The following is a 12,907-nucleotide window of genomic DNA, read 5'->3' as shown; positions in this document are numbered from 1 at the left end:
TTGTTTATGCTTTGTTTCACTTTAGTTATAGTAAATATATAAGGAGTATTTGGCAGTAACCGGTATTTTCCTTGCCAGGTTCACCTTATGAAGCCAGAAAGTGTTCCTAAAGCTTGCTGTGCTCCAACAAAGCTCTCAGCCACCTCAGTGCTGTATTATGACAATAACAACAATGTCATCCTAAAAAAGCATCGGAACATGGTGGTTAAGTCTTGTGGATGCCACTGATCAAGATGAAAGATGGGGATATGAACTTAAGGAAATATGAAGCATATTTATGCATTTTACTGACATAATACTGGAAAGATTATTGCCAATCTTTTTTTTTGTTTTTATAAAAGCTACAGTTGGTAATGTTTAAACGTATCGAACATTTGGATTGTTCAAAAAACTGAAACGTTGTTTGGTAAACCACAAATGATCAAGTCTAGACCATAAATTAAGGAAATCTTAGTGCCTTCTTGGCACAATTGCATTTATTTACTGTAGTAGCATTGTCATGATTATTTTAAAGAGCTAATGTGTTCTGGTATCAAGTATTTCTCCCAATACATCTTATAACTTAGCAGGATCAGGTTCCTCTATGGCCTATTGTAGTCATAGTTTGGGACCTGTGTATTTGTCCCAATACATATTATAACTTGGCAGGATCAGGTTTCTATATGGCCTATAGTGGTCGTAGTTTGGGACCTGTTGCTCCACTGGCAAACACTGTTGTGTACCTAAAAAAAATTAGCATTGCCATTTTTCGATTAAAACTGCATTTAATTTGTTCTATGCAAATCAGATAAAACTGAATGTTCTCAGGCTATAATCCCTGCAGATTGAATATGTGAATAGGGAAAATATTGCACAATAGCCACTAGATGGCGATGATGAGCATACTTATTTCCTATGATACTCCATGTGTAATCTAATGGCCATAATGTGGTATTTTCTCAATTCACAAATTCAGTTGCATGAGAACATTTGATTATGCCTCAATTATTTAAATATATATAAAAACCTTTAGGTACACAGAAAAAAAGCTTTCTTACCACTAAAGGTTATTATCCTAAACAGGCAGGGGTCTCCAAACTACGGCCCTCCAGTTGTTCAGGAACTAAAATTCCCATCATGCCTAGTCATGTCTGTGAGCGTCAGCGTTTTACAATGCCTCATGAGACGTGTAGTTCCGTAACAGCTAGAGGGCCGTACTTTGGAGATCCCTGCAAGGGGGTGATTTACTAAAACTGTAGAGTACAAAATTTGGTGCAGCTCTGCATAGAAACCAATAAACTTCCAGTTTATTTTGTCAAAAAGATGAAGCTAGAAGCTGATTGGCTACCATGCACAGCTGCTCCAGATTTTGCACTCTCCAGTTTTAGTAAATCAACCCCTAAATGTCCAGGAGCTGATCGATATAGACTAGAGTAAAAATACATTTTTACCACAGCAATCAGTCAGATTCTTTGTTTCACTTGTTCACTGAATTAAAGGTTAAAATTGGTTTGTTAACTGCACAACAGCTCAATTGTTTACTGCATAAAGCAGTTGCCATTGATTTTAATGTAGTATGTTAATAACATAGCAAATATGCCAAGGTTTTATTTTGCTTGATGGCTGCATCACAGTGATCCTTGGGCTAGACAACATCTCACACCATCTCCTCTGCCAATACCAATGCTGTCTTGATGTTCCTTTAGAATCAATAGGGATTCTAAGTGTGGGAAGAGGCTTCTGTTTTTTTTGGTTTAGAATGTGACAGTAATGTAGTAGTTGGGTACAGTGTAAGATTTTCACATAGATATTGGTGTTACAAATGCAAGAGTTAAAAAAAGGAAAAAACATTCTAGTGTATGTGCTAGCCACTCCATCCAGCAGGGAGTTTTTAAGTGTATTTCCACTTTTGCAGTCAAATTTTTTTATTTTATTTTGAAAATGTGTTTATTAAGGTTTTTTTCACATACAAAAGAAACAAAAAAACAACATGACAAAAATAAACAAAACAAAACAAAAAATGAGAAGCGTGTGCTTCCCACGCAAGGGTGCTGGAATAACAGTATCACATACATAACCGTTGTATGCATGGATAGCACATGGATTTGTTAATGTGGTTGTGTGGGTGTGATTAGAGAAAGTCGCTACATCAAACAGAAATGTAGAATGCAAAATAACATCATCGCTGAGTGAGAATGAACATTCCGTATGTGGCACCATCCTAGCTAAGGTATGAGAAAATCAAGGAAAACGTACTCATGACAGTCTAAAGAACAGTGCCAGTGATGCCGTGGTGGGATCAGCTAACCATTTAGATCATACTCTTTCATATTTTGTAGGACAACTTCTATTCACATACAGTGCCTTGAAAAAGTATTCATACCCCAGGCAAAGTCCAGACCTAAATTAAATTGAGAATCTGTGGAAATGCAATCTGACAAAACTTGAGCTATTTTGCAAAGAAGAATGGGCAAAAATGTCACTCTAGATTAGTGGTCGACCGATATCCGTTTTTTATTGCCGATACCGATATTTTGGCCATCGCATATCGGTATTGGCCGATATTTTCGTACATTAAAAATGTTTCTTTCATTTCTTTTAAGGTACTGGAGGGATGTGGGGGTCTAAAAGAATCCAAACCCCTCTTCTGCACTTAAAAGCATTCAAAACGCCAAGTTTGGTTGTTTTGAATGCTGTCATTTTTTTTAATTTGGCGCCAAGTACCCGGAAGTGATGTCATGACATCACTTCCGGGTTTTTACATGGAGACCTGATCAGAGCCAAATGCGGCTTTGATTGGGTCTTCTCTTCGGCGGCCGTGCAGGATGGTTGCCCGGGTCTCCCAGTGGGACAGGAGACCCGGGCAAGCCGCGGAGGGCGGCAGGATGGGGGACGTCCTCTCCCGCTCCTTGTAATGACAGCCGAGCGGCTTCTCAGTCGCATTGGTTGTCATTACAAGACAGCCAACCGTCGGCTATGGACGCCGGTACCTGGGGGATGCCTCTAGCTGCAGGCATCACTCCAGTACAGCACTTTCCTGAAATATTGGCAATATCAGTAACCTCAGGGGCCGATTCCGATATATCGGGGAAAGTGCAGATCGGCCGTCGATATATCGGCTTTGCCGATAATCGGTCGATCCCTACTCTAGATGTGCAAAGCTGGCAGAGACATACCCAAAAAGACGTGCAGCTGTAATTACAGCGAAAGGTGGCTCTACAAAGTATTGATTCAGGTGGCTGAATACAAATGCATGCCACACTTTTCACAGATTTATTAGTAAAAGATTTTGAAAAATGTTTATCATTTTCCTTCCACTTCACAATTATGTGCCACTTTGTGTTGGTCTATCACATAAAATCCTAATAAAATACATTTACGTTTTTTGGTTGTAACATGACAAAATGTGGAAAATTGCAAAGGGTGAGAATACTTTTTCAAGGCATTGTAAGAATCCTTATTAACCACTTAACGACTGCCCACCGCAGATATACTGCAGCAGGCAGCCGCTGCTGGGCAAAGGGACGTACGGGTACGTCACTCGATCAGCCGCCTGGGGGGGGGGGGGCTCGCGCCACCGGAGGCACGCTCCCGCCCGCGCTCATTCACAGACATCCCCACGCGAGTGACTGGCGGCTCCGATGTCCGCCGGCCACTCGCAATCTCCTGCTGGAGAGGGAGAAAGGCAGGCGGCTGATGTAAACACAGCCGTCTGTCATTCTCCCTGGTGTAACTGCAGACATCATACGATCCTGCTATGTAGGATCGTATGTCTCTGTGGTTACATCACAAGCCTCTCCCCCCCATAGTTAGAATCATGCCCCTAGGGATACATTTAACCCACTGTTTACCAATAAAGTTAACCCCTTCACTGCCAGTGTCATTTTTACAGTAACAGTGCATATGTATAGCACTGATTACTGTAGTAATGTCCCTGGTACCCCCAAAAGTGTAAAAAATATCAGTCAAGGGTCTGATCTGTCCGCTGTAATGTCGCAGTCCCGCAAAAAAAAAATCGCAGATCGCCGCCATTACTAGTTAAAAAAAAAAACAATAAAAATGACATAAATCTTTCCCGTAGTTAGTAAATGCAATAACTTTTGTGCAAACCAATCAAAATACGCTTATTGCGTTTTTTTTTACCAAAAATATGTAGCAGAAAACAAATTGGCCTAAAATGTTAAAAAATTTAGATTTTTACATTTTTGGAGGGGGGGAATTTCATATAAAAAAAATGTGAAAAATATTGTTCAAAATTGTCGTTTTTTGTTTATAGCGCAAAAAGTAAAAATCGCACAGGTGATCAAATACCACCAAAAGAAAGCTCTGTTTGTGGGAAAAAAAGGACGTCAATTTCATTTGGGTACAGCGTCGCACAACCACGGAATTGTCCGTTAAAATCACGCAGTGCCGAATCGCAAAATAGGCCCTGGTCTTTGAGCAGCCAAATCCTCCGGGGCTTAAGTGGTTAAGTGGAAGACTATTGTTTACTAAGCTTTTCCAAAAGGGGATAAAAGTACCTGCTTTTTCCAATATAGAACAGTTAAATTTAGGAAAACCTCACTATATGTTTGTTATATGTTTCCATTAACAAAGCATGCCTAAGAACATATTGTATACCTTTTAGATATTTTTCAGAAGGTGGTATGATGATTGACTGAAAGGTTTTTTGAAAAATGTTAGAGTGAGCCTGTCCTAGGTTTGTGCTCAGTAACCTACAATGCAAGAAGCTCAGCCTCTACACCTTTAACCCTTTGTTAGTACAGACAAAGTTCAAATCTAGTTACAATTGATAATGAAGATCTGCCTACAGCCTAAAGCCCCGTACACACGATCAGATTATCGAACGATCTGTCGTCCGCTTTTTGTGGCATGCTAGTCTGATGTGGAAAGTGCAGAGGTTATTTTCATACGAATTTTCCCGTATGACAGAATTCTACTTCAGAAGTGATGTCATGTGTTGGATTGCTTTGTATGTGTTCTTTCGTCTCTGAGCATGCCTAGTCTTGCTCTTAAGATTTTTTTCCGTCGAAATCTGTACTAATGAGACGAAAATCGAACGTTGTATTACGGACAACAAAAATTTTATAGTCTGTACATCAGGATTTTGTCAGCCGAAAAGTTGGAGTTGGCTGTCGAAAGCACCATACTAACAATCCGAAAATCGGCAGATCGGTCGTCGGACAAATTTTCTCTACAGATTTTCTTATCGTGTGTACGGGCCTTAATGCAGTTCAGACAGGTTAAAGTGGTTCAAAGCTATGTGCATGAGAGCAGCAGCTCTCCGGAGTCTCTCTTTTCCGTCATTGACTCACACAGCAGTTGGAGCCACTGGCTCCCTCTGCTATCAATCACAGCCAGTGAGCCAATGAGGAGAGAGAGTAGGGGGTTACGCCGAGCTGCGCTTTGTGTGCGAATGTCCTTTCACCGGAGCGCAGCTCAGGAGCTAGCCTGCTCAAGTGCCCCCATAGCAACAAGCCTCCTGTTAGGGGCACTCAGCGGGGGAGGAACCAGGAGTGCTGGGGGACCCAAAAAGTACAGGATCTGGGGGCTCCTCTGTGCAAAACCATTGCACAGAATAGGTAAGTATAACATGTTTGTTATTTGGTTTTGTTTTTTTTTAATCACACCCTTTAGAATTACTTTAATTATGGTAAATAGTGCTTCCCAGCCCCTCATAATCAAAGAGAACTGCCTAAGATTTTCTCCCTGCGGGAGTGTCCAGAATAGATCATCTAAAGGTGAGCTGCGATTTTTAAATATTGTTTTTAAGGTATACTACATGAACGGGGGCATGTAACAGTAGGTGATATTCCAATTTGGATGCAATAGTGGAAATACACTTTAAGTGGTAAGAGGATTTAACAGAATACATTTTACTTATTTATTAATTAGCCTCAAATTAAATAAAACAAGAACAAATCCTACATAATATCACTCTGCATTATTAAAGAATTCTGGTGATAATTAGTGTTATTAGATAATACTTGCTGAATTGTTCATTGGTTTCATATAAAGTACATGTACTGGAAACTTTGGTGGAGCAATCTCTGTATCCCAGCTACACCAATATGCCATAGCCATTGAAAAGGAGAGGAGTGGTCTTCCTCTGTTGGTTATTTATTTCATATTACATTGTGAACATTGCATTATTGATACTCTTGTTGTTACGAGATAAACAACCCTACAAGGAGGCTCCAAAAAACAGAAGAAGTCAGTGTGCAATTCAATTCACCAACAGCTATAAATAACCAAAATATCAGTATTGTGTGGACTAACTTGATTTTGTCCTCGGACCCAGTTACTATCGAAAAAGCAACAGATTCAAATATATCATGTATTTTACATGTCATTAGCACTAAAGTATTTATTACATTGTATATTGTAAGATAAGATAATTTATTTTCAGAAAGACATTGTCTCTGGCAAACTTACTGCTACATAAATATATAACAAGTATTCAGTGTTGGTGTGTATTTGTTTATATGTGTTTTTCCCAATTGATTTTTCCACTCATTTTGATGCAGGAAGACATCCATACCTGATGGAGATATCTCTTGCTGGGAGACAGCAAAATAAATACTGGCCCCTCTATTTAAGCATCTCTTGTAATACAAACCCGATTCCAAAAAAGTTGGGACACTGTACTAATTGTGAATAAAAACAGAATGCAATGATGTGGAAGTTTCAAATTTCAATATTTTTTTCAGAGTACAACATAGATGACATATCAAATGTTTAAACTGAGAAAATGTATAATTTTAAGGGGAAAAAAAGTCGATTTAAAATTTCATGGCATCAACACATCTTAAAAAAAGTTGGGACAAGGCCATGTTTACCACTGTGTAGAATCCCCTCTTCTTTTTATAACAGTCTGCAAACATCTGGGGACTGAGGAGACAAGTTACTCAAGTTTAGGAATATGAATGTTGTCCCATTCTTGTCTAATACAGGCTTCTAGTTGCTATACTGTCTTAGGTCTTCTTTGTCACACCTTCCTCTTTATGATGCGCCAAATGTTTTCTATGGGTGAAAGATCTGGACTGCAGGCTGGCCATTTCAGTACCCGGATCCTTCTTCTACACAGCCATGATGTTGTAATTGATGCAGTATGTGGTCTGGCATTGTCATGTTGGAAAATGCAAGGTCTTCCCTGAAAGAGACGACGTCTGGATGGGAGCATATGTTGTTCTAGAACTTGGAAATACCTTTCAGCATTGATGGTGCCTTTCTAGATGTGTAAGCTGCCCATGCCACATGCACTCATGCAACCCCATACCATCAGAGATGCAGGCTTCTGAACCAAGCGCTGAAAACAACTTGGGTTGTCCTTGTCCTCTTTAGTCCGGATGAAATGGCGTCCCAGTTTTCCAAAATTTTGATTCGTCTGACCACAGAACAGTTTTCCACTTTGCCACAGTCCATTTTAAATGAGCCTTGGCCCAGAGAAAATGCCTGCACTTCTGGATCATATTTAGATATGGCTTATTTTTTGGCCAATAGAGTTTTAGCCGGCAACGGCGAATGACACGGTGGATTGTGTTCACCAACGTTTTCTGGAAGTATTCCTGAGCCCACGTTGTGATTTCCATTACAGTAGCATTCCAGTATGTGGTGCAGTGCCGTCTAAGGGACCGAAGATCACGGGCATCCAGTAGGGTTTTCCGGCCTTGACCCTTACGCACAAAGATTGTTCCAGATTCTCTGAATCTTTGGATGATAATATGCACTGTAGATGATGATAACTTCAAACTCTTTGCTGTACAGTGTCCCAACTTTTTTGGAATCGGGTTTGTAATTGGGATGTGTAGAATTTACCACCAATGCGATAGTGAACACTTGAAAGTGTTATTTTGCTCACAGATTTTCATTTGGAAATTAAAGTATTTAGTGATTTTCCCTATAACAGTTTCTTAGTATGGTGGACCTCATGTATGGCCCTCGACATCACCAAACAGCAGCACATAGAATTCAGTGCATATTCAGTGCCAGAGAGAGCAGAAACACAACAAGATATAGTCAGACTAATGGTATGATACAGGAGATGGTCAGAAACTGTGAACATAATGCAAAACAAGGTCAGTGACTGCGGTCGGAATACAAGAGATGACCAGACACTGCAGACATTATACAATAAATGCCCAGAGATTGCAGACAGGATACAAGAGATGGCCAGAGATTGCAGACAGGATACAAGAGATGGTAAGAGACTGCAGAGAGGATACACGAGATGGTAAAATACTGCAGATATAATACAAGGAGTGTCTAGAGACTACAGACATGATGCAAGAGATAGCCAGACTGCAGACAGGATGCAAAAGATGGTAAGAGACTGCGGACATGATACAAGAAGTAGCCAGAGACGGCAGACAGGATACAAGAGATGGCAAGGGACTGTGCGCATGATACAAGAAATAGCCAGAGACCGTAGACAGGATACAAGAGATGGTAAGAGACTGTGCGCATGATACAAGAAGTAGCCAGAGACCGTAGACAGGATACAAGAGATGGTAAGAGAAAGTGGACATGATACAAGAAGCAGCCAGAAACTAAGAGCAGGATACTAGAGATAGTAAGAGACTATGGACATAATACAAGAAGTGGCCAGAGACTGCAGACATGAAACAAGAGATGGCCAGAGACTGCAGACATGATGCAAGAGATGGCCAGAGACTGCAGACATGATGCAAGAGATGGCCAGAGATTGCAGACAGGATAAAAGAGATGGTAAGAGACTGTGGACAGGATACAAGATATAGTAAAAGACTGCAGACATGATACAAGAGATAGCCATACTTCAGACAGGATACAAGAGATGGTAAGAGACTGCTGACATGATACAAGAAGTAGCCAGAGACTGTGGACAGGATACAAGAAGCAGCCAGAGACTAAGAACATGGTACAAGACATGGTAAGAGACTGTGGACATGATACAAGAAGTATCCAGAGACTGCAGACACGATACAAGAGATGGTAAGAGTCTGTGGACATGATACAACAAGTGGCCAGAGACTGCAGACATGGCACAAGCGATAGCCAGAGACTGATGACATGATACAAGAGATGGCCAGAGACTGCAGACATGGCACAAGAGATGGCCAGAGACTGATGACATGATACAAGAGATGGCCAGAGACTGCAGATCGGATACAAGAGATGGTCAGAGACTAAAGACAGGATATAAGAGATGGTAAGAGACTGAGGACATCATACAAGAAATGGTTTAGAAACTGGACATAATACAGGAGATGGTCAGGGACTGCAGACATAAAACCAGAGGTGGTCAGAGACTGTGGATATAATACAAGAGATCAGAGATTGCAGACATGGTAGGGTAGATTGTCTGAGACTGCAGACAAGATACATTAGATGGTCAGAGACTGCAGACATGGTTTAGGAGATGGTCAGAAACTGCAGACATAATACAAGAGATGGTCATAGAAATGGGTATGCTATAAGAGTTGTTGGAGACTAAGGACATGCTTTAAGTGACAGTCATATAGACTGGAGACATTACATAAGACTGCTAGAAATCACTGCTATATAACAGGGTAATAGGAAAATTAGCGTCTGCAGGGGCCCCGAAGGCTGCAGGTTGGGCACCATACTTCTTTAGTACGGGGAACAAGTCTTTCACCATTTCTATACCACAAAAGAATATCAGCTAAAATTAAGTTTTCCCTGGTATAAGGCCAACACCAGGAGTGTTTACCCAGTTTGGGCCTGGCCAATCTTGCACATGTATAGGTTGTTCTATAGTATGAGTGGGCAGTAGTCGTATCCTCCAATCCAACTTATAGGCATCATTTTGGGTACTATTTACACAGGCCACCAAGGCAGATACCACTTAAAAGTATACAATTAAATGATATGTGTTTAAACATAAAACAGTGAATTATTTCTTCTAAGTGTACCTTTTATGACACTAACATAAAACATACGCAGCCTTTGCAGCCACAGCTGTCAAGTAAGCACTTATTTAACTGCACACCACCCATGTTAACATTAGGGCAGCACAGTCTCACACTGGAGTTTATTATTGCCAATGCCATTTGTTACTGTTATGAAGCAATAAACAGGATAGCTGTTTGAGCATTACTGTTTAAAGTGGAAGAAAATAAACACACGGCTTTCTTTATCTTTCAGTGTATATTTACATTTTTTTTTTTGTTTCAAGCCTCATGTTTTCCTTTCCACAAGTCATCAGGTCATTCCTCCTCAACCATCAGCTGGCTTTCACATCCTGAAGTCCTGGCCCAGTGTTTTTGCTGGTTTGTGATCTGAGTCTATAAAGGTTTGCCGTTTAAGTGGGCTAGAATAACAAGGCCCGTCCTTAATGCCCTGCCAAGTGGAAATTTAAACGCCTTGTTTTTTTTTTCTACCTGTTACTGTATGCTCTCATTTAGAAGTACTTGGTTCAGCGGGTCACCTTGTTCAGCCGCTGAGAACAGCCATTCATGCAGGCGCTGGGTAAACACCCATGAAGCATGAGGTGAAATCGATACAGAACACAGCTTGTTAGCCATGAAAATGGTAACAAAAAGATGCAAAGCAGCATAAACACACACACACACACACACTGTGCTCGAGTTTCTACACTGCACAAGCATTGAAGTACTGTACTACCTGGAATACGATACATTAACCAAACATCACCTCTTCAACTTCTGTATACATAAACTTCAAGGGAAGCAGAGGCATCTCAATTACTGGAATGCTTAAAGAGAACCATTCATAAAAGAAACATGGGGGCTGCCTTTACAGACTTCTCATTCTGCAAATTCTAGTCGCATTGCTATCCCACTAACCATCCAGCTTCAATACTTTGAGCTAGTAACCCAGAAAAAGTGCCTAGATAAGAATTTATGACTTTCCTGGTCGTTCTGGGTCAGTGGCACAAAATAAATCTCTAATAAGGGAACATGTAGGCTGCCACCGATGATCATTCCTTATAAAAATGCTAGTTGACTCCATGGTGTTGATTTATTGGGCTCAACGCTTTATGCTTCAGTGAATGGCAACATAAAAAAAAAACCCCTGAGAACTCTGACTCCACCTGAAGCCTGTTACACCCGGGTCAGTTTTGGATAGAGTATTTGCCCTGGTGCTCATTGTCACTAGAAGAGAAAATAATGGAATATCCAAAATGTTAGCATTTTCAACCCGGTCAGCAGGTGGTGACATCTGATGCAGCGATGTGCTAACATGAATAGATACCAAGGTGGGAATATAAACCAAACCAGTGTATGGCCAGTGTATGGGCATCAACGTTCATCATTACATCAAACTTATGTTACCCCTTGGGTTTCTGTGCATGCTACCTACAATATTTGCAATACAGTATCTATGTTTTTAATACAGCAATCTCTTCTATATATGATGATGGTTTCTTCCAATAAAGATTGTTTTTTACCCTATATGTACTTTGATTATTGGTCTAATGACGGTATCCCCTTTAAAAGTCCCCCTGCCCCTCCTTGTTCCTATTTTTTAATGAATTTTGGGACGTGGATACCTTTACTTCAATATCCATCTAGGATATATATTTCTGTTTGGAGCTTGTCTTTCTTTTATCATAGGAACCAAAATGGATAAAACTTCCTACATGCACAATCAAGTTGGACCACCTAGGGTCATCAACAACTGCGACTGCCTGTGAATGCACAACAACTTTGCTGCCCTCTTCGCGGTACAGGGACACTGAACTGAAAATAAAAAATAGGAAGAGGAGGGCATGTTCTTTGAAACACATCAGCTGTGCCTATCTGACTGACACACGTTTGGTGGTACATTGTGTTTAATGACTGTGATCATTCTCTTTGTGAGTAATGCAGTGTTTTACTACTATTTATGAAAGTTTTTTTAAATTTTTTTTACAATAATGCACTAGGCTGGTGCGCCTTCTTCTTATATTTCTTTTTTGAAGCTCCATCTGTCATTCAGCACAAAGCCCAGAATCTTTACATTGGGAAGTATGGTGCCATCAGACCACTTCCTTTCAGTACAGAGGCTGTGACTGAGCTTTCTAACCCTGTCCCCTTACTCCCTGAGGCAGTAGATCACTGCTATACTGGTCTATTGCTTGCTGATAGAAGCCAGCAATAGATTCTATTTTCTATTAGAAGTGATCTGCTGCTTCACAGCTGCTTGAGCAGGTCTGAATGTGGTTTCCACTGACCAGATCCAGACCGTCTATTAAAAAAAAATGTAAGCAACAATAGATAAATAAATATTCAAATGATATATTTATCTATATCCTAAAAATAAATATATTCCCATCTCATATTAGGCCCTGGGTCCAATTAGTGCTGTCAGATGATCTGGATGACATTTGCGTTCACTGAGCAAGCATCAAATGCTTACACAAGTGAATGCAATGTCATTTGAAGTTTTAGAAATGCTGTGAAAAAGTCACTGTTGTGCCAATTTGTGCCCTCAGCAACCTGACAATCTTACTGTAATTTACGGGAGTCATTTTTTTCTGACAAATGCATCACCTCCCACCTTTTTTTAAAAATTGGTTTCCTCTTATCGTTCTTTCTGTCCCTCTTAATGTTAATTTACAGTTACTTCAGCCTTTGGTAGAACCGACCTATGTCTCTTGCTGCGAACAATCCTCCAACGAGGTTGTTAGAGAGCGACAAGGTCAAATCAGCATAACTCTTGGAGTTGGCACTCTACTCTGAGTAATGTTTACCCACTTTCTATGGGTTTGCTTCTCAAGGTGGTAACCTTGTTCTAGACCACCCAAATATCAATTTTATATGACTTTATATCTTTTATGCATCAGCTATATTGCAATTAGATTTTGTGTATTGCTCTGGTTGTATCTTCTTTGTCACACCAACCCTGACACTTGGTATGTTTAAATCGTTTACATGGATGTTGTAACCTTCTGATCCTTCAATAAAGCTTTTATGGAATAAAA

The 12,907-nt window shown here is 40.3% G+C and overlaps 1 protein-coding gene across 1 annotated transcript in view; it reads left to right on the top strand.

The window, feature by feature from the left end:
• LOC309548458 (bone morphogenetic protein 8B-like) overlaps positions 1 to 296 on the top strand; it is a 93,582-nt gene extending 93,286 nt beyond the window's left edge. The window contains exon 7 of the mRNA XM_082248403.1: positions 79 to 296. Coding sequence (XP_082104529.1) covers positions 79 to 228 — 150 coding nt within the window. The 3' untranslated portion in view covers positions 229 to 296. The remainder of the gene's footprint in view (positions 1 to 78) is intronic.
• The last annotated feature ends 12,611 nt before the right edge of the window (positions 297 to 12,907 follow it).

This window comes from Pelophylax lessonae (assembly GCF_965119305.1).
Source record: "Pelophylax lessonae genome assembly, chromosome: 2".
NCBI lineage: Eukaryota > Metazoa > Chordata > Amphibia > Anura > Ranidae > Pelophylax > Pelophylax lessonae.
The sequence above is the reverse complement of the archived record's forward strand: the minus strand, read 5'-3'. Positions and strand labels throughout refer to the sequence as shown.